The following is a 21,342-nucleotide window of genomic DNA, read 5'->3' on the forward strand; positions in this document are numbered from 1 at the left end:
CTCCTTCAAATATTGTATAAATTTACTCCAATCATTTTGGAATGCTTGATCACACTGGTTTCGGATTTTTTCCCGTCAGCTTCGCTGATTCCGCAAAGTCCACCATCTTCATCTGCCACTCTTCTTTCATTGGGACTTCTTGTTGCTTCCATTTTTGAGCTAAAAGAATTCTTGCTGCAGCTATTGCATACATAAACAGTTTTTTTATCTTCCTTTGGTATTTCTTCCCCTACTATTCCCCAGTAAAAACGCTTCTGGTTTTTTAACCAAAGTATTTTTATACATTTTCTTTAATGTATAAAATGTATTTCCCCCCTAAATTGATTTTTGAATTCTGAATTTATTCAATTTTTATACTGTATTTTATGTTGTTGTGTTTTGTTTTTTTTGCATCAATTAAGTGTATTAAATTTGTTGTAAGCTACCCTGAGCCCGGTTTTCTGAACCGGGAAGGGCGGCATATAAATAAACATTTATTTATTTATTTATTATTACATATCATTTCCTAGTAAGCTTTTAACTCCTTACAAGTCCACCACATGTGATAGAAACTACCTTCCTTTTCTTTACATTTCCAACACTCCTTAGCTCCTATACAGTGCATTAATGCAGTGCATTAAAAGAAAACGTTACGAAAATGATGTATAGATGGATTGCTGACAGTCCCAGCCTGAAAGGCCCAGTGGCATCACCCATGCGAATTGGCCACTACTCAGAGATGAGGGCAGCAGCTTCAGTGTTTTTCCATGGGATGCGGCTGCTACCCCTCCCCACCGAAAGCTCCCTGCTTTGCAACTGGCCTCTCGCTTTCCTTTCTTTCCCCCCCTCTTTTATATTTTTATTTCAAAACCAAAAAAATAAAAAACATCAAATTCAAAATCCATATTCATTTTCTAATATAAGCCTATTACATAGATTACCTAAATTAAAATACATCTAATTGCTCTAGGCTTCCCTTTGCTATATGTAAATACAATGCAATTAACAAATTATATTATAAATGATATTGTTGTTGTTGTTTAGTCGTTTAGTTGTGTCCGACTCTTCGTGACCCCCTGGACCAGAGCACGCCAGGCCCTCCTGTCTTCCACTGCCTCCTGCAGTTTGGTCAAACTCATGCTGGTAGTTTCGAGAACACTATCCAACCATCTCGTCCTCTGCCGTCCCCTTCTCCTTGGGCCCTCCATCTTTCCCAACATCAGGGTCTTTTCCAGGGAGTCTTCTCTTCTCATGAGGTGGCCAAAGTATTGGAGCCTCAGCTTCAGGATTTGTCCTTCCAGTGAGCACTCAGGGCTGATTTCCTTCAGAATGGAGAGGTTTGATCTTCTTGCAGTCCATGGGACACTCAAGAGTCTCCTCCAGCACCAGAATTCAAAAGCATCAATTCTTCGGCAATCAGCCTTCTTTATGGTCCAGCTCTCACTTCCATACATCACTACTGGGAAAACCATAGCTTTAACTATACGGACCTTTGTTGGCAAGGTGATGTCTCTGCTTTTTAAGATGCTGTCTAGGTTTGTCATTGCTCTTCTCCCAAGAAGCAGGCGTCTTTTAATTTTGTGACTGCTGCCAGGTTCCCATATACTCCCCACTCCCCTTCACCCATGTGTGATCTCAATATTTCACTTCTTCCATCTTGTTGTGTTATTATAATCGCTTTCCTTTCTTGCAGCCGCCCTGAAGAGCCACCCTCTGGGGAGGGCACCGATTCAGGGGAGAAGACGCCACCCGCCAAGGAGCAGGCAGAGCCCAACGGCATCCTCCACGCCAACGGCAGCGCCCCCCCTGCGGACCAGGCTGCCGCGACGAGGCTGGCAACACGGCTCTATCACCTGGATGGCTTCAAGAGGTCGCAGGTGGCCTCTTTCCTCCGGAAGAAGTAAGGGGGTCTTGGATCAGGAACAGAGGCAGGGGCTTCTCTCCCGGTTGGAGTGGTGTGACTCAGATCGCCTTCCTGCCCAGCTGGCTGATTTCAGCTCAGTTCCCTTTTTCTTTTGTGAGGTGTTCACAAAGGAAAGGAAGGATTGAACTCTGATTAATAAAAGTACACCCAGAGGCTTGAACCAGCAAGACTCTGGGAAGGGTGCGTATAATAATCTCTGTCCCTCCACCCCTCGGCCCAGGTCGTTTTATTGACAAAAGAACTTTTACAGAGTGTTTATAAGAACCAATCAGATTTCTTCTGGCAGTTCCCTCGCTACGAGAAGCCAAGTTACAGGGAACCAGGCAGAGGGCCTTCTCGGTAGTGGGACCCGTTCACGTGGGGACAAAGTTAAACTACAAACACTAGTTAGGCATGCATACTTTTGGGTAAATGAATGAAAACTACAAAGGAGCGCATTCAGCAACCCCGGAGGTAATAAACAATCAGTACACATGATAAGAAGGATGGCCAGGAGGACAGCGTTCATTATCACCTTTATGTGAAACCTGTTTCCTGGCCCTAAGATTAACATCCTAAGATTAACATATCAGAAAAGCTACATCAAAGAAACTGCCCACTGTCTTTGATGACCCAGGACACCTGCCTGTCTAAGTGGGTACCTGACTTGTGAAGAAAGAGGAATGGAACAGGGATGCAGAGGTGTGGATTGATCAAGAATCATATCAAAATAGTTTAAACCCAGTGAACGCAATGCTTTCATTGCTGACACAGATGGCTTACCCTATATTTGTTATAATTCCTCATAGCAATCCCACCTGATCACTACACTTTTGCTCTCCTAGCTAGACACGGCTGCAGCCTCTTGAGGCACGTGGTTAACCTGTGGAACTCACTCCCACAGGAGGCAGGCTTGGGCCAGCAACTTGGATGGTGTTAAACGAGCACCGGGCAAATTCACAGAGGAGGAGAGGGATATTGAGGGCTGCTAGCTAGGCTCTGCCTCCACATCTGGACCAAAAAATGCTTCTGAATGCCTCCTGCTGGGAACCACAGGAGGGGAGAGTTGTGCTTGTGTTTGAGTCCTGCTTGTGAACTTCTCACGGGAATCTGGTTGGCCACAGTGAGAACAGGATGCTGGGCCTTATCCTCCTTGGCCTGATCCAGCAATCTCTTCTCAGTATGTTCTTATGCTCTTGCAATGAGCCAGAGGGCAGGAACTTTAAACAAGCCAGGCCTTCCTGATGGCACCCTCTCTGGGCTGTAAAGTCATCCTGACACTGGAGTGGATTTGCATGGGCAAATGATGGCCAGCAGCTCCCTGGTGCCTGGGGTAGCAGAAGGGCAGATACAGTGGTACCTCGGGTTACAGATGCTTCAGGTTACAGACACTTCAGGTTACAGACTCCGCTAACCCAGAAATACAGTGGTACCTCTGGTTACGTACTTAATTCGTTCCAGAGGTCCATTCTTAACCTGAAACTGTTCTTAACCTGAAGCACCACTTTAGCTAATGGGGCCATCATTTTGGCTAATGGGGCCACGCGATTTCTGTTCTCATCCTGAAGCAAAGTTCTTAACCTGAAGCACTATTTCTGGGTTAGCGGAGTCTGTAACCTGAAGCGTATGACTTGGATTGCCTTCCTGCCCAGCTGTAGTACCTCGGGTTAAGAACTTTGCTTCAGGATGAGAGCAGAAATTGCGCGGTGGCGGCAGCAGGAGGCCCCATTAGCTGAAGTGGTACCTCGGGTTAAGAACAGTTTCAGGTTATGAACGGACCTCCAGAAGAATTAAGTTCTTAACCCGAGGTACCACTGTACCTGCTACCTGTTGTAACCCCTTCTTGCCCAACTGTTCCTGGAGGCTGCCCCCTTTTTGCACCTGGTCAACCTTGTGGGAGGAATACGAGGGCTGGGCTGAAGAGCCCATGCATGGGATTGGGAGTCCCTCTACAGGCTGGGGGGGCAGCAGCTGATGCTGGAGAAACCAGAGTGGTAGTGGTGGTGTGTGAGTTCCCCATAAGGCTGCTCCCCGATTCATTTGGGGGGTCCTGAGCTTCTCCTGTGTCTTTGTCCGCAGCAACGATTTCAGCCGGCTGGTGAGAGACGCTTACCTCTCTTTCTTCCAGTTCAGCGGACAGACCCTGGACCAAGCCCTGAGGTGATGCTCCTTATTGTGGGGTCGTGTGTGTTTTTCCACCTTGCTCTTGAATGGGAAGGCTGGTGGCCGTGTCCCCCACCCTGGGAAGTACGCTAAACCAGAGTAGGAGGAGGTCTTGGCCTCCCAGGGAGCAGCCCAGCGGGAGAGCCAGGGGGTTGCCCTAGGTTTCTACACACTTTGGATCAGCCTCAAAAGGGCCCCATTTCAGGTTACAACCAGAAATTTACATTGTATTGTATTAGTGGGGGAAAAGAGAGAGCAGTAATTTTTAAAATATAGCATCTAAGTGAAGCAGAGAGGAAGCTTTGTGGTTGGGGGGTGGAATTCCTGTTTTGGCTATTCTAGGAGGGCAGAAAGGGACGCAAGTGGCACTGTGGGTTAAACCACAGAGCCTAGGACTTGCCAATCAGAAGGTCGGCGGTTCGAATCCCTGTGACGGGGTGAGCTCCCTTTGCTCGGTCCCTGCTCCTGCCAACCTAGCAGTTCGAAAGCACGTCAAAGTGCAAGTAGATAAATAGGTACCACTCCGGCGGGAAGGTAAACGGTGATTTCCGTGCAATTCTCTGGTTTGCCAGAAGCGGCTTAGTCATGCTGGCCACATGACCCGGAAGCTGTACGCTGGCTCCCTTGGCCAATAAAGCAAGATGAGCGCCGGAACCCCAGAGTCGGCCACGACTGGACCTAACGGTCAGGGGTCCCTTTACCTTTACCTTTACCTTCAGGTGGACAGAAACAGGATTCACCCAGCAGGGGTTCTTGATAATTTGAGGGAGGGGAGGGGAGAGAGAGCAGGATTCTGCCAAGGAATTGGGCAAGTGAGGCGTAATCCTATCTCCCCTACTGTCCTTGGACCATTGCCACCTGTGTGTGCTGAGCTCCACCCTTGGGAAGGATGCAGAAGCTGTTGGGAGGTCCCAAATTCCTTCCAGCTTCATGGAGTGATATAGTTGGCACTGGGAGCCGGCGGAGGAGGGCAGTTGCCTCAGGGCTGCCTCTCCTCACGCGCTTCTCTCCCTCCTCTTTGCAGGTCCTTCCTGAAGGCGTTTGTGCTCACCGGGGAGACTCAGGAGCGGGAGCGGATCCTGCGGCATTTCTCCGAGCGCTATCACAGCTGCAATCCCGATGTCTACTTCAGCGCAGGTAAGGCAGCCAGCAAGGTCAGCTCTTCACCTGCAGCCCCAGACAGGGCTTAAATGAAGGAGGGAGGGATCCCTTGTCCCTCCTCTCTTGCAGTTTGGGCGTCAGTGTGCAAACGGTCCCAGGTGGCCCATGTGTATCCTGAACTGTGCGGGATCCTTTCCACTTGGAAGGTTTTGTGGCTTTAAAATAAATTTTATTCACCTTTAGCTTTAATGATTACCGTATTTTTCGCTCTATAAGACATACCTTTTCCCTCCTAAAAAGTAAGAGGAAATGTGTGTGCGTCTTATGGAGCGAATGCCGTGACGGGCTGCCCTTCTCCCTCCTCGGGGAAAAGCCTGCAAGCGTCGCACACACGCTCCTCGCGGCTCGCGAAAGGGAGCGCTGAGCAGAGCCTGGGATGCATACAGGCTCTCCTCAGCGCTCCCTTTAAAGAATACTTTTTTTCTTGCATTCCCCCTCTAAAAACTAGGTGTGTCTTATGGTCAGGTGCGTCTTATGGAGAGAAATATTGTCACAAATAAGTCATAATAGGATTCTCTGAATTCCTGAACTTTCCTCCACCCCTAAGTGGTTTCCATAGTTGTTATTTTCCAACTGGATCATATAATGTTCTCCACATTTTCTTAATGCTCAATTCTCACCACAGTTCTCATTACACTGCAAGTGGTTTTTTTAGAATCCTGCCAATGTTTTTAATTGTTTACAGTGCTCTTGTAAGTAACTTATAAATTTCCCCCATTCTTTATTGAATTTATTATCCTCTTGATCTCTGATCTTCCCTTTCGTTTTTGCCACTTTGGCATAGTCCATCATCTTTGTCAGCCATTCTTCCTTTGTAGGTACTTTATATTCCTTCCATCTTTGGGCTAATAACTTTTGTGCAGCTGTTGTAGCATACATAAACAGTCTTTTCTGCTCCTTTGGTATTTCTGGACCTAGAATTCCTAATAAAAAAGCTTCTGGTTTTTTCCACAAAAGTTTAAAATAATAATAATAATAATAATAATAATAATAATTCAACTCATTATAAATCATTTCCCAATGTGCTTTTGTCATCTTGCACAGTTGGGCCTGCCCAGTTTGCATGTCTTTGGGGGGGTCTCAGAACCTGGGTCTGCTGGCTGCTGACTTTAACAGGGGATGGAAAATACCCGGGCCCGAAAGAGGTTCTGCTGTACCTCCAATCCAGCCTGGGACATTGCGCTTCTATTAAGAGCAGGAACTGCAGGCAGGAAGATTTATTTTCATTCCTTGGACTCCAGCCCAGCGCTCCTTTGCCTTGCCGCTTCAGCTGGTCCTGAGCCCCTTTTCTGAGTACGGGGGTTTGCTGGCATTCTGGGAGCAGGGGGCCTGGGTCCTTTGAGCCTGTGGGCCTCCCCTGACCTTCCGCTCGGTCTCCTCCCTCCCTCTGCAGATGCTGTTCACACCCTCACCTGTGCCATCATGCTCCTCAACACTGACCTGCATGGGCAGGTAAGGCCATGGGGGATGGGGGGTGGCTTTTGTATGCAGGGGGCCTAATGGAAAGAGGGCTTGCCTCCCACCTTGGGTCTAACTGTGCGTGTAGGGAAGGGAAACGAGAGGGGGGCTTTGGGGGAAGCACAATCTGGAAGTTACGTTACCTTTGGCCTGATGTGCACCTTTCCTCCCTTCCCTGCTTGTGGCACGCAGAATATCGGGCGGAGCATGACCTGCCAGGCTTTCCTCACCAATCTCGACGGGCTGAACGATGGTGGCACGAACTTCCCAAAAGAACAGCTGAAGGTACAAAGGAGAGGGAGCCATTTCCCCTCGTCCTCGGGGGGTGGGGGGGTGGAGAGACTGGGGGCTTAGCTTGGTTGGGCAGTGTCAGGGAACTGCCATCAGCTCAGAGGCGAGAGATGGAAGGGCAGTTGTGTTATAGGGAGCCTCCGAAAATCTTGAGCAGCAGTTCCTTCTCCAGTGAGGAGGAAAGCCCCACCTCCAGTGGAGAGGAGGTGCAGGGGCCAGAGGATGCTAGGGAGAGCCTCAACACTGAGCCTGAGCAAGCCGGAGAGGCGGGAAGTATGCCCCTGCCCATTCTGCGCAGTAGTCTTCGGCGCAGGGAGGGGCGGAAAAGGCTGGGGGTGACGCGACTTTTATACTGGGGGAGGTACAAAAACCGACCGCTCCCGGATTCTGCTAGCGATTGAGCCAGACATGAACTTACGACACTCTTCACTGTAAATAGTTTGCACCAAGAATAAAGCCTGGAAAAGACAGGTCGGAGTCCTGCCTGGTTACTCTCGAGCAACCGCCACACCCTGTGGCAGGCAGCCTTCTTCGTACAGAGGTGGGCAGCCTTCTGCCATTTTAGGTGCCAGCCAGGGGGACGACGGGCAGCCGTCCTCTTGGAAATTCCCCCGTACAAATTATCTCTGTGTTGGGAACTTGGGATACAGAAGGGGAGATGTACCTGGGTTCACGTTCTCCTGGACGATGGGCCAGACCTTTTTAAGACATGAAAATGTCTTTTAAAGCGTTCCATCTCGTTCAGCCGAAAGCCTGACTCTGAGTACCTCTGGCATCTTGCTTTGTCTGAGCTTCTGTCCCCAAGGGATCAGGTGCTTGGTTTGGGAGGGGAAGGGGAAATCCTGACAGACTTGCTCTGCCAGAGGAGGCGCCTAAGGCCCAGGCCCGTTCCAGCTGGCTTCTCCTTTGCCTCCTTGGGGATGCAGCAGGTCCTGGGGGGACATGCAGCAGGGTGGAGCCTGGATGTGAAGAGGGAATCATAGACTGATGGTGCTCTCTCTCTCTCTCTCTCTCTCTATCTATCTATCTATCTATCTATCTCTAGGAGCTATATCATTCCATCCGCCAAGAGAAACTAGAATGGGCTGCGTAAGTAAAGGTGGTGTCAACAACGTTGGGGGGTGGGTGGGTGTCAGAATTTCTGAGTGGGCAGAAGAGAGGTCCATGGCTGCTCCTGCATGGAGCCCTCCAGCCCCAAATGCCCTGGGGGCAGAGAGAGAGAGAGAAGTGAGGGGCCACAAACCAACCGAGAAATAATCTTCAGCCAGTCTGCTCCCAAAGGTGTCTCACAGCCAGGACTTCAGGTGACAGAGGCTAAGGCTGGTGGCAGCTGCCCTGGTCTGCCTTTGCGGTCTCTCCCACCACGGGGACCATAGAATTGTGGGAATGTTGTGGATAGAAGGAGAGGATATATTGGTTAAATATTATCCTTCCTCACTCACGCTAGTGAGTCAGTTGCAGAGTACGTTCCCCAGTATATAACGGGAAGCTAGTTGGTAGATGCATTTGAATCTCTTGAGTTAAGCAGTCCTGTCTGGCTTGTCCAGATTGGGTTTGATCCTGGTGAATTCCCCTTTTATCCCTCTTAAAAAGAATAAAGACACAACGGTCTTCTTTTAAAAGTAATGATAAGAAGTTTACTTACATTCAATTCACAGTAGGTTCCCTACTGGGATGCAGGTGGCGCTGTGGCCTTGTCAGTTTGCATTCCTTAGTACAGAAAGTATTGATCTGATGTGTAGAGATCTTTCCTGTTCTACTTAAATCAGTAGGGTTCTGGAAGGTTTCTTTCCATGTGAAAGGAACAGGAAGAAGGCTCTTGTTTGGGTTATTCCTTCTGAGAAGCTGAGAACAGCTGGTTTAAACTGGTTTTGTTACCTTTCTGTCAAGGCCATGCTGACCATAATAGTAAGGCCAGAAGGAGCCAGAGCTTACTTTCTCTTTCTATCTCTTTGTTCTGGTGTGGTGTTCTGTTCTGTTCTGTATGCTATAGTGTTAAGGTTTATAAGTTACTGGAAGTTTGAGTTAAGTCTGCTGCAACTGGATTTTTTACGGACTGTGCCAATCCTGAATGTATTGGATTTGTGGCCATTATGCTCATTTGCCTTCAGTAGCAGTAAAGCTCTGCTGGATGAGATACAATTGCCTCTGGTCTGTTTTTGGGAACTCTGCAATGTGTTTAAGTCATCCTCCTCCACAGATGACAGATGCCTTTCCCCTCTGCTCCCGTAAGCGACATCAGTGTTGACATCAGATTCAGCTTCCAGTTGGATCAGCTTCTGTTTGTGGGAGGGGAGGGCAGCCCAATGCCTTGGGGGGGTCACCCTTAGCATGTCATGTCAGCTTTCAGAAAAGGAGGAGTTTACTGCAGTGGCTGATTCAGGAGCTGTTGCTCACCCTGTCCTCTGTCCCCCCGAAGGGCCTTTTCAGACAGACCCTCACGAAGCTTCTTTCTCCTCTTTCTGCTGCAGGGATGATGATGAGGAGGAGAAGTCGCTCAGCGCCGCGCTTGTCTCGCCCTCAGCATCCGGCCAGAAGAAAGCCAACCCTTTCCTGACTCTGTCGCACGACCCCGAGGCGAAAACCTACCGGCAGGGCCTACTGGCGCGCAAGGTCCACGCGGAGGCCGATGGCAAGAAGAGTGAGTGCTGGGCCAGGGGGCACGGCGAGCGGCAGCCCACAGGGACCTGGGCCTGCGAGAGATATCAGCCGTCTCACATGCATGCCAGGCCTGTGGGCAAGCCAGGTGGGAGTGGGCAGTGGTTGGGACACTCCTGTGCCACAGGGGTCCTAAGCAACCTTACAGGGGACCTAAGCAGCCACGGGGTCCACCAGCCCCTCCTGGACAGCCCTAGAGCACCAAGGTGCAGGTGGCAGACCCAACTTGACCGCTCCCCATCTCACTCTTTTGCAGCGCCCTGGGGCAAGAGAGGCTGGAAGATGTTTCATACGGTGCTGAAAGGGATGGTCCTCTACTTCTCCAAGGTAACCAGGAGCAGGCCAGACCACTGTGGAAACCAAAGGACTTGCGCTCCTAGGCCACCCTCCCTGTGAGAGACCAGGGCTGTGCTGCACCCCAGCAGAGCAATTCTGCGCTGCCTCCCCAGCTGGCTATGCAGTGCTTGGCCCTTCTCTCTCTTCTGTCTCCTTTACTTTCCACCCACCCTCTCTGCTGACCCCTGGGGTCTCACAGTTGCAGGTAGAGAGACCTGCTTTGCATGCAGAAAGTCCCACGTTCAGTTCTGTACGGCTGGGCTGGGAATGCCCTCCACCTCCACCATGAGAGCCAGTGTGGTGTAGTGGTTAAGAGCGGTAGTCTCGTAATCTGGGGAACCGGGTCCGCTTCCCCGCTCCTCCACATGCAGCTGCTGGGTGACCTTGGGCTAGTCACACTTCTCTGAAGTCTCTCAGCCCCACTCACCTCACAGAGTGTTTGTTGTGGGGGAGGAAGGGAAAGGAGAATGTTAGCCGCTTTGAGACTCCTTAAAGGGAGTGAAAGGCGGGATATCAAATCCAAACTCTTCTTCTTCTTCACCTGAGACCCTGGAGAGCCTCTGCTCATCTGGGTTAGGGCGTCCTGAGCTAGAGGGACCATTGTGTGTCTCTTTAACCAGGGGCTTCTTCCCAGGCTGGCTGAGTGGGACCCTCTGCCCTGACTGCCAGCTCAGTTCCACCCAGGACCCTGCATGTGGCTCTGTGCATGTTATGCTGGGTCTGGCCTCCTGCCCGCCTAGCCTGGCTGGCCTTAGACGCCTCTCAGCTCATCTATCTGGGGTTTGTGCTGCAGGCAAAATCTCTGCTCTGCCCCCGCACCCCCGATTCAGCTTGCTCCTGCTGTTCTCGCAGGATGAGAGCCGGCCAGACGCCTCTGCCTCAGAGGAGCCCATCGGGGTTCACCACGCCCTGGCCGAGAAGGCAAGCAAGTACACCAAGCGGCCCCACGTCTTCCGGCTGCAGACGGCCGACTGGCGCATCTTCCTCTTCCAAGCCCCGTGAGTATTTGCAGACCTCTGTTGCGGGGAGCCAAGGCTACCTCCTCAGCTCAGGATCTCCTCTTGGCTCCCTCTGAGCAGTAAATCCCTTTGGGCAGGAAGCAGCAAATCCCTTTCGGAAAGACGGGGTCACTTCAGTTCTTGCGGTATTAGTGACACAGCAGCAACATTCTTAATCAGCAAGCGTAGAACAAATAGTTTTAGTTTTTTAAGGGTGTATTCAAAACGGAGAAACAGGCTTTGGTCTCTGGCATGCCTCAAAATCTGTCCCTGTCACTTAACGTTGTCCATTAAAATGCTGACTATAGTCTTCGTCGGCAGTCCTGGGGAGTCGTGTTTTCTGCTGTTCCCGTTTAACTGGGTGAAGAGACCTGACAGTAAACAAATTCTAGCAGGAGGAGGAGAGGTATGGGACCCAATCCTGCTAGGCTGAAGCCCAGCTCTGCCTGCTGGGATGTAATGGCTCTTGGGATACGGCTGTATACAGTGGTACCTCGGGTTACATACAACTCGGGTTACAAACACTTTGGGTTACAGACTCCGCTAACCCAGAAGTAATACCTCGGATTAAGAAGTTTGTCCCAGGAAAAGAACAGAAATCGCGCACGCCGGTGGCGCGGCGGCAGCAGGAGGCCCCATTAGCTAAAGTGATACCTCAGGTTAAGAACAGTTACAGGTTAAGAACGGACCTCCGGAACGAATTAAGTTCGTAACCAGAGGTACCACTGTATAAAGGTAAAGGGACCCCTGACCGTTAAATCCAGTTGCGGACGACTCTGGGGTTGTGGCGCTCATCTCGCTTTATTGGCTGAGGGAGCCGGTGTACAGCTTCTGGGTCATGTGGCCAGCATGACTAAGCCACTTCTGGCGAAACAGAGCAGCGCACAGAAACACTGTTTACCTTCCCACTGGAGTGGTACCTATTTATCTACTTGCACTTTGACATGCTTTCAAACTGCTAGGTTGGCAGGAGCAAGGAGCTCACCCCATTGCAGGGATTCAAACTGCTGACCTTCTGATCGGCAAGCCCTAGGCTCTGTGGTTTAGACCACAGCGCCACCCGCATCCAACCACTGTAAAGGATTTTATTATTTGACAACCACAATTCTGTTTCTGGATTGCAATTTGAAACATAGCTAAACTTGGTGATGTGTGTGTAACTCTTGCCTGCTGGTTTGAGGGCTGCCTGGAGTAAGTCATGCCTGCTGCGTGCAGACTCCTGCTCGGATACCTCCTGTCGACTGTCTTCCTTCTGCATTTTCCTCAGGCTGCTGCCACCACCAAGCAAGGGCCGATGGGGCTCTTGGGAGCAGGAAAGCTTGCTAGATTAGAAACATGCATTCACTTGGAACCTTCTACCATATGTGGTATTGGGATGCGGGTGGCGCTGATGTCTAAACCACAGAGCCTAGGGCTTGCCGATCAGAAGGTCGGCAGTTCGAATCCCCGCGACGGGGTGAGCTCCCGTTGCTCGGTCCCTGCTCCCGCCAACCTAGCAGTTCCAAAGCACGTCAAAGTGCAAGTAGATAAATAGATACCACTCCGGCAGGAAGGTAAACGGCGTTTCCATGAGCTGCTCTGGTTCGCCAGAAGTGGCTTAGTCATGCTGGCCACATGACCCGGAAGCTGTACGCCGGCTCCCTCGGCCTGTAAAATGAGATGAGTGCAGCAACCCCAGAGTCGTTCACGACTGGACCTAACAGTCAGGGGTACCTTTACCTTGACCTTACCATATGTGGTGGACATGTCCAGAGTTTAGAAAGTTCTGGGACATGATCCATGAAGAAATAAAAAAGTTACTAAGAACTTCACATAGTAAAAGACCAGAAACTTATCTTTTGGGAATAATGAACAGTGATATTCCAAAAGAAAAAAACTTATATTTTCTGTACGCGACATCAGCGGCGAGAATTCTGTTGGCTAAGTAACTGGAAGGGTAACCAGGTACTGACCAAAGAGGAATGGTTATGTAAATTATGTGAATATTTGGAACTGGCCAAATTTACGGATAAGACTAAAGCCAATGAATTCAGTCAAGAAGGAATGGAATTGCTTGAATGACTATTTAGAAAGACAAGGTTCAAATGCAAAAAATTGGCTGTGTCTAGAATGACCTTGTGAATGGAAAAGGTAAAATATACATATACACACATCTGTATATTAAGATGAAAATAATACTGAAATACAGATAAAATATGAAAGGTGAAAAGAATTGTGAGAGTGATGGAAGTCTATTATTATTATTTTGTAAAATATTGTTTATTATATTGAAATATACTTTTCTTTATTCTTTTACTGTCTACCTTTCTTTGCATTTTTTCTTCTTTACTTTTTCTTCCTTTCTGTGTTATTGGATATTATTCTTTATGTATGGTTTTGTTTTGATTTGTTTACTTTGCAATATAACAAAGATTAAAATTAAAAGGGAAAAAAAGAGAAACATGCATTCATATAACTCTCCCTGCCCTCTCCTGTTTCCCTAGGACCGCAGCGGAAATGAGTTCCTGGGTTTCCCGGATAAACCTGGTGGCTGCCATGTTCTCCTCGCCACCCTTCCCAGCAGCTGTGGGCTCCCAGAGAAAGTTCATCCGGCCAGTTCTGCCGACAGCACCTTCCAAGAACTCCCTGGTATGTGCCCTGGGGCTCCCTCAACAGGCTGCTTTGCGGCTGGTGCACAGAAATGGCAGGATGGGGGAATTTGGGGTGGGCATCAGAGCGCAGCCCATGGGCTGCCCCAAACCCTTCTGTGACTCGCTCCCCAGCTGCAACCTCCTGCCACATCCTGGGCAGGTAAGGCTAAGCAACAACCTGTTCCTCTTGCTGCAGGAGGACCAGCACTTTTCCCACGAATCCTGGATGGACCAGGTGTCAGACGAGCTCTTGGAGCACCAGCGGAACCTGCCCAGCAAGCGGGGCCGGGGCCGGGACCTGGAAGAGTATCAGCTCAAGAAGGAATATTTGCTCTACGAGGTGGGCAAGGACCCCCTGTCTTTTGCAGGGGGCGGGAGGGGAACCTGCAGAGGATGCTCCCACTGTACTCCTCCCCACTTTGAATGGTCAGAACACCTCCCGTATTTTTCGCTCTATAAGACGCACTTTCCCCCTCCTAAAAAGTAAGGGGAAATGTGTGTGCGTCTTAGGGAGCGAATGCAGGTGGGAGGCTCTGCTCAGCACTCCCTTTAAAGAGCTGTTCAGAGTGTGTGTGCTCTGCGTGCTCTTTAAAAGGAGCGCGGCTCTTGGGGGAGCCTTAGCCACGCACAGCCTCTCCCGGGCAGGGAGATGAAGGCTTCTCCTGCCCAGGAGAGGCTGCACGCGGCTATCCCATAAGCCAGGACAGCAAGCGGGATCACTGTGCAGCGATCCCGCTTGCTGTCCTGGCTTCTGGGATTCAGAATATTTTTTTTCTTGTTTTCCTCTTCCAAAAACTAGGTGCGTCTTATGGTCTGGTGCGTCTTATAGAGCGAAAAATACGGAACTTGTAAAAATATACAGTGGTACCTTGGGTTACATATGCTTCAGGTTACATACTCCACTAACCCAGAAATAGTGCTTCAGGTTAAGAACTTTGCTTCAGGATAAGAACAGAAATCGGGCTCTGGCGGTGCGGCGGCAGCAGGAGGCCCCATTAGCTAAAGTGGTGCTTCAGGTTAAGAACAGTTTCAGGTTAAGAACAGACCTCCAGAACGAATTAAGTACTTAACCTGAGGTACCACTGTACATAACTTCTCCAGGGCAAGGTTTTTACAAATGAAGAGTTTGCATGTTGTCGAGGTCTTTGCTGGCTGCTTTGCTCTCACGCAGCCGGCTCTGAGTCTTTTCCTTATCCAAATGTCTCCTCACAGTCCTGCGGTCTTTTGCAACCTTCCCCAGTGAGTGCAACCCATCTGTTGCAATAAATCTCACTGCTGCTCCTTTAAAAGAAAGAAAAATCTGCAGTAACCTCCCACTTTTGCATGCAGTTATGTACCCTGACTGTAAGAGCAGTTTTGACAGTGGAACGGACTCCCTCGAAAAGTGTTGGACTCTCCTTTGCTGGAGGCTTTTAAGCAGAAGGAAATAAGTAGCTATCTCATCTTTAAAAGACATCCGAAGGCAGCCCTGTTTAGGGAGGTTTTTAATATTTAATGCTGTATTGTTTTTAACACTGGATTGGAAGCCGCCCAGAGTGGCTGGGGAAACTCAGCCAGATGGGCGGGGTATAAATAATAAATTATTATTATTATTATTATTATTATTATTATTATTATTATTACTATTACTATTATTATTATTATAGATTTGGGGGGAGCCAGTGTGGTGTAGTGGTTAAGAGCCCAGAAATAGTACCTCAGGTTAAGAACTTTGCTTCAGGATGAGAACAAAAATTGTGTGGCGGCATGGCAGCAGCAGAAGGCCCCATTAGCTAAAGTGGTGCTTCAGGTTAAGAACAGTTTCAGGACCTGCAGAACGAATTAAGTTCTTAACCTGAGGTACCAATGTACGTGATTTCAGACTACAGAAACATTAACTATGGACATCTTTTGCATCCTTAATCCTAGGTGACAAAGAGAAGCTGGGGAGAAATACTCCGTTAACAGGATGAACCTTCTCCCTGGTCCTGTGTGTGAGGGGTGCCCGCCCTAGTTGACTCCCTCAGGTGTTGCCGGCCAGAGGCGGCGTTCCCCTCCCCAGCCCCCACATGACGCCCTGCCTTCTTTTGTCCCTTTGTGCAGAAGCGCCGCTACGAGACCTACGTGAAGCTGCTGGAGGTGAAGCTGGCCGGCGAAGACACGGAGGACCTTGACCAGTGGGAGGTCCGGCTGGGGGAGGCGGGCGAGTTGCCGGCCGAGGAGGCCTGCTCGTCCCTGCAGAAGTCCCACTCCAGCCCCTCCCTGAATGTGGACGGGCTGCCTGCGGGGGTCAAGGTGAAGCGGAACATTTCTGAGCGCCGGACAGTACGCAAAATCATCCCCAGGCGCAATAAGCACTTGCTGTGAGGGTCCCTGCCCTCCAGTGCTGCCGCCGCCACCGCCGCCCTCACTGGAGAAGGGAGGCCCTTCTGTCTTTCCCTCACCCATCCCTTTGGGTGTCGGCCTTCGAAGCCCAAAGTGGACACACGGTACGAAAGGAGGAGCGCTGCCCTCTGAATGGGCGCTTGCAGAATTTGGACTCCAGGTGGCGCAACGTCTCAAGAAACAGATGGGCAGAGGCTGTTGCGGGCACAGTCTCCAGGGCATCGCCCACACCACCCGCCTTCAACGCAGAGACTCAGGGAAGTGTCCTGCCTGCTGCTGCTGGGCTCCGCTTTCGGGGGCTCAGCCTTCTGCTGCCTTAATCCCCATCCCTCATTCCTGAATCGCTGCCACTGGGCAGCTGTGACCTTTGTGCAATAAACAGAGATATGCAGGGACTCAAGACTGGATGTTGAGGGCTGGTGGGGAGGTGGAGCGGCTCCCAGGACCCTTTTGCCCCAGAGGGAGAGGGTGCCTGGGGAGAATTGAAGGCCTCTCACCCCAAAACTCCTAATATAGTGGAACCTCGGCTCCCGAACGCCTTGGGAGCTGAACGTTCCGGCTCCCAAACGATCAAAAACCGGAAGTGATTGTTCCAGTTTTCGAACGTTCTTTGGAAGCTGAACGTCCGGCGCAGCTTCCACAGCTTCCGATTGGCTGCAGGAAGTTGCACTTTGGTTCCCGAACCATTTTGGGAATCAAATGGACTCCCTGAATGGATTAAGATTCCACTGTAACTGATCCCAGTGTCTTCATGTAGATACCAAATACAGTGATACCTCGGGTTACATACGCTTCAGGTTACATATGCTTCAGGTTACAGACTCCGCTAACCCAGAAATAGTACCTCAGGTTAAGAAATTTGCTTCAGGATGAGATCAGAAATCGTGCTCCAGCGGCGCGGCAGTAGCAGGAGGCCCTATTAGCTAAAGTGGTGCTTCAGGTTAAGAACAGTTTCAGGTTAAGAACAGACCTCCAGAATGAATTAAGTTCTTAACCCGAGGTACCACTGTAGAACTGTGATTAGCCCCCCATAGCAGAGCTGCCAGGGGGCCAAAAGGCACTATCCCAGTGCTCCTCTCTGGCATCTGCCCTGAAGATAGGATCGGAGCAAGGTTGCTCTCCTCTCGTCCCACTCTCTGCAGAACCAAGGCTGACTTGGTTCCGTGGCCAGATCCGGACTCAGATTGGAATGGATTTAAATAATTGGTGTCCTCCATGAATGTTTGCAGCTGCCCCCCCTGCCCCCCTCCACCGCACCTTTGCCTAAAACTGGGTGTTTGCAGCTAGTCGATAGTTGCTCCCATCCAACGGTCCAGAACCGGTTTCATTAGGCACAGTCACACTACGGCCGATTTCTGTGCAGCAGGGACTAGTGAAGGGTTAGCCACGCTCTGGAGCCAACCAGCCAGCCCCTCTCTGCTAGAACCAGGAGGGGTGAGGGTGCACACGGTCACATTGCCACCAGCACCTTGCCCATATCAGCTGATTGCATAAGGTGAAACTGGTCCCACGAAACACCCGCAATGGCTGCACTGGGTACTTCAACTGCAGCTGCGACAAGTGCAGAGTCAAGATCACTCCAAAGTGCAGCAATCTTTATCCTCCAGGTGTGTAGCTGGTTGGTTACAGCAGGTCTCCGAGGACCCCAGAGGGCCCTTCCCCACAATTGGAATCAGAAACCTCTGGAATGTCCAAAATAGGTCCACTAGCTGGCTGCAAGAGGATGCAATCAAAAAGGGACCCCTGATCATTAGGTCCAGTCGCAGACGACTCTGGGGTTGCGGCACTCATCTCGCTTTATTGGCCGAGGGAGCCGGCCTACAGCTTTCGGGTCGTGTGGCCAGCATGACTAAGCCGCTTCTGGCAAACCAGAGCAGCGCACAGAAACACTGTTTACCTTCCCGCCAGAGTGGTACCTATTTATCTACTTGCACTTGGTGCTTTCGAACTGCTAGGTTGGCAGGAGTAGAGACCAAGCAATGGGAGCTCACCCCGTCGTGGCAAGTCCTAGGCTCTGTGGTTTAACCCACAGCGCCATCCGTGTCACAAGAGGATGCAATGCAATGCAAGCTGCCAAATGAGCCTTTTGTTTTGCAGCCTGCACTGCCTACCAGAATGGAAGGCCCTGAACCTAGGAGCAACCTCAAATAGTTGAGAGCGGTGGTGACCCTTTCCCCATACCCCTTCTCCCCCCCCCCCAGCTTTGGGGAAGAGGCCTGGTGCTTGTACCCCTTGTGTGTGGCCAGTGGCGTAGCGTGGGGGGTGCAGGGGGGGCCGGCCGCACCGGGCGCAACAACTGGGGTTAGGGCAAATCCATGGGTTGGGGGCGCAAATCCACGGGTTAGGGGGCGCAAATCACTTGCCTTGCCCCGGGTGGTGACAACCCACGCTACACCACTGTGTGTGGCACAGAGGGGCTTAGAGCAGCTGCTGTTGGGGGCGGGCACAGGTACGTCCTCCAGTGGCAAAGTGGCTGGCTAGCTGGCTCCAGGATCACCATTGCAATGGGGGGCAGGAGTGGCGCCCCCTCCCTGTTCTATCAAAGTCTGCTATGAGTGGGTGGGCAAGGGGCATCTCACAGAGGTGACTGTTAGGAGGAGTGGCTCAGCGGGAGAGGGAGCGACTGGAGGGGCACTAAGAGTTATTCTGACTCTGCTTAGGGACCCCCGATCGCTGCCTCGGATTGGTTACTCGGGGAATCCGAAGTAGCAGCAGCACTGATTGGTTCCCCTGGCAAGGGCTGTAGGGTTCACAAAGGCGGAACTGGCCATTCCTTTGACCGGAGCGAGGAACCTTTCAGGCCCCCGAGGGCAGGAAAAAGACAGCAAAAGAATAGCAGGCTGGAGTCAGACCCCCCCCCAACAGCCACAAAACCCGGAAACGCAGACTGCTGCTTATAACTTTAAGAAGGGAAGCTCCGCTGTTTCCTTCAAGGGTTCCCCACAGAAGACAGGCGCTTCGGTAGCCATTGGCTACATAAAGCAAGTCAGGAGAGCAGAAGGGGGTCTCTGAGCCTGTGCAGAGTACCCCCGCGGAGGGAGCGCCTTCTAGGCAGCCGCGGCCGCCCTCCTCGAGGGGCTTTTCTCAGGCGCGCCGGGCACAGGGCGAGGGCAGCGGCGCCGTCGAGCCTCTGCCGCCGCCCCTGGGAGCGCCCGTGCGCCCAGGGCGCAGCTGCTGCCCGGACGCGCCCCGGGAAGCCCAGCGCAGGACGCGGTCTCCGGTGCCGTCGGGGGACAGTCCTGGCCCGGCAGGCTCCGCTGCCTTCGCCTCCTCCCCCTGCCCTCGGCGGGCGGCGCGGCAATTCCAGCTGCCGCCGTTGCAAGGAGGACGGAGGCAATGATCCTTCAAATTGCCACATCTGTATAATCTGCCTTTGATTTTCTGCTCCATGAAGTTTTATTTCCGATTGTTCCTCTCCAAGAAGCGGGGGCTTCTTCCGCTCTCGGCCGACGGGGCGTCGCCTTCGCGCCCAGCTCCCGCCGAGCTCTTTTCCCCGGGGGCCGCCCGGCAAGGCTAAGAGAGGGGTCGCCCCCAGCCCAGGCTCCCGGGTCGCGGTACCTTCCGCAAGCCCCCCCCCGGCCCGGTTCTATGGACAGCCTCACGGAAGCCACGATCTCAACCTCTCTCCTGCCTGCAGTTTGGGTGCCTGGCGGAGGGTGCCTGTTTCTAGCCCACAAAGGGCCGGATTTGGCCCAGCGGCCGCCAGCCGCTGACTCTTCCTTGTTCCAGTGGCGCAGGCGACCCGGCATCTCCTCCTGCCCCAGTCGCGTTTCCCGCAGGGAAGCCGATTCCCTTGGCAGCTGTTGACTCGGAGGCTTCCAAAGCGCATTAAAACAGCGGTTCCAAACGGCTTGAAACCAGGTCAGATCGCCAGCTCACCGAGCTCAGTTCTGTCTGCAGTGGCTCTCCAGAGCCTTACCTGGAATGGAAATGCCACCTGGGACCGCCTACATGCGATCTATCACTGAGGCTTCACCTGAGTGTACAAGGTCAAGCTAAACCTGGGTGGCTTGGATAGCACCTTCTCATCTAGAATTCACAGACTCCAGCTCTCTCACTGACATCTAAATTCTTAGGTCCAAGGGATGATATCCTTCCAGTTCCCAGCAGAAACCTGATATGACCAACCATAATAAAACCGCTAGCATATTTGCTACAGCTAAGCAGGGTCTGGTCTGGTTTCAAATTGGATGGGAGACCCCACTGAAATTCCTGCATTGCAGGAGGTTGGACTAGATGGGCCCTTGATTGTGTGATCAAGAGTGGGGTTGCTAAATGTCTTCAAACAAGTTTATTTACTCACTTCCTTTGAAAGCACTTTTGGCTTCTTTAAAAAGCTGAATCTTTAGAAGTTGCAAGTTTGTTTTACAAAGCATTGGCTTAAAAAAACCACCATGCTTTTTTCATTAAAAAAGAAGAAGTGCAGATACTTTGAAGTTTTGGGAGTTTTTACCAGAACACCTTTTGCATTATCACCACCCCACATGGGCACAGCCAGGATTTATGTTATGGGGGGCAGAATCTCAGTTAAGTACTTTTTTATTTGATATAGAGGCTATGTCCATGCCACCCCAGGATCCTAGAGCAGGTATAGGGAACTTTGGGCCCTCCATAAGTTGCTGAACTACAACTCCCATGAGCCTCTGCAAACATGGCTGATGGTCAGGAATGATGGGAGCTGTAGTTCAGCAACATCCAGAGTGCAAGAGAGCTAAACCTACTAGAGAGTGGAGGTTGTGGCCTGGCCAGTCCCTGCCGTACATTGATCTGTTGAAGCTGATCCATGTCTACTCCATCAGGGAGATGCTACTTGCTGGGATTCTTTCAACTGCCACTTGAACCTGGGACCACAAAGTATGATTCTTCTTCCCTCAGCTGGTCCCCATCTTCTTTGGCCGACAGATGGAAAGAGAAGGGTTTTTTCCCTCCATCTCCCCAAAATGAAGGCTGAGGACCACGAGCCTGTTGGATACTTAAAATGCAGCCAAAACCAGCCATGCATGGTTGCTAAATAGACACAGGACAGGACAGCTAAAGCTCAAGAGTCCTGCAAGTTTCCTGGTTGGCATATTGCCACACCAAAGAGATGACTGCTGTGATATCCTGACCAAGCGTCTACCAAGAGACAGCTTCCAGAACCCACAACAGAACTCGGTAGCTGAAAGAAAGTTCAGATCCATCATGGAGATGGCAGGGTGCGTGTTACAAAGATGCATCTCTACCCCAACGCATGTGGGGAGGCGCAGCAGCAACTGTGCTGTATCTTCAGAGCAGACTGCTGCTAACAAAGGGAGCTAAATGCACACCTTTTGAGCTTTGGTAATCTGTCTCCCAGGAACGCGGGTGGCGCTGTGGGTTAAATCACAGAGCCTAGGACTTGCTGATCAGAAGGTCAGCAGTT

General features: G+C 51.2%; 1 protein-coding gene across 6 annotated transcripts in view; it reads left to right on the plus strand.

Moving 5' to 3' along the window:
- LOC310769706 (uncharacterized protein) overlaps window positions 1-16,336 on the plus strand; it is a 28,368-nt gene extending 12,032 nt beyond the window's left edge. For all 6 annotated transcript variants that reach the window (XM_083629323.1, XM_083629320.1, XM_083629321.1 and 3 more), the window contains exons 5-16: window positions 1,673-1,879; window positions 3,962-4,042; window positions 5,070-5,182; window positions 6,600-6,658; window positions 6,857-6,949; window positions 8,001-8,044; window positions 9,427-9,596; window positions 9,870-9,940; window positions 10,802-10,947; window positions 13,431-13,575; window positions 13,774-13,917; window positions 15,660-16,336. In XM_083629323.1, the coding sequence (XP_083485449.1) occupies window positions 1,673-1,879; window positions 3,962-4,042; window positions 5,070-5,182; window positions 6,600-6,658; window positions 6,857-6,949; window positions 8,001-8,044; window positions 9,427-9,596; window positions 9,870-9,940; window positions 10,802-10,947; window positions 13,431-13,575; window positions 13,774-13,917; window positions 15,660-15,923 (1,537 nt within the window). In that variant the 3' untranslated portion in view covers window positions 15,924-16,336. The remainder of the gene's footprint in view (window positions 1-1,672; window positions 1,880-3,961; window positions 4,043-5,069; window positions 5,183-6,599; window positions 6,659-6,856; window positions 6,950-8,000; window positions 8,045-9,426; window positions 9,597-9,869; window positions 9,941-10,801; window positions 10,948-13,430; window positions 13,576-13,773; window positions 13,918-15,659) is intronic.
- The last annotated feature ends 5,006 nt before the right edge of the window (window positions 16,337-21,342 follow it).

This window comes from Podarcis filfolensis, assembly GCF_964270895.1.
Source record: "Podarcis filfolensis genome assembly, chromosome: 8".
Taxonomy (NCBI): domain Eukaryota; kingdom Metazoa; phylum Chordata; class Lepidosauria; order Squamata; family Lacertidae; genus Podarcis; species Podarcis filfolensis.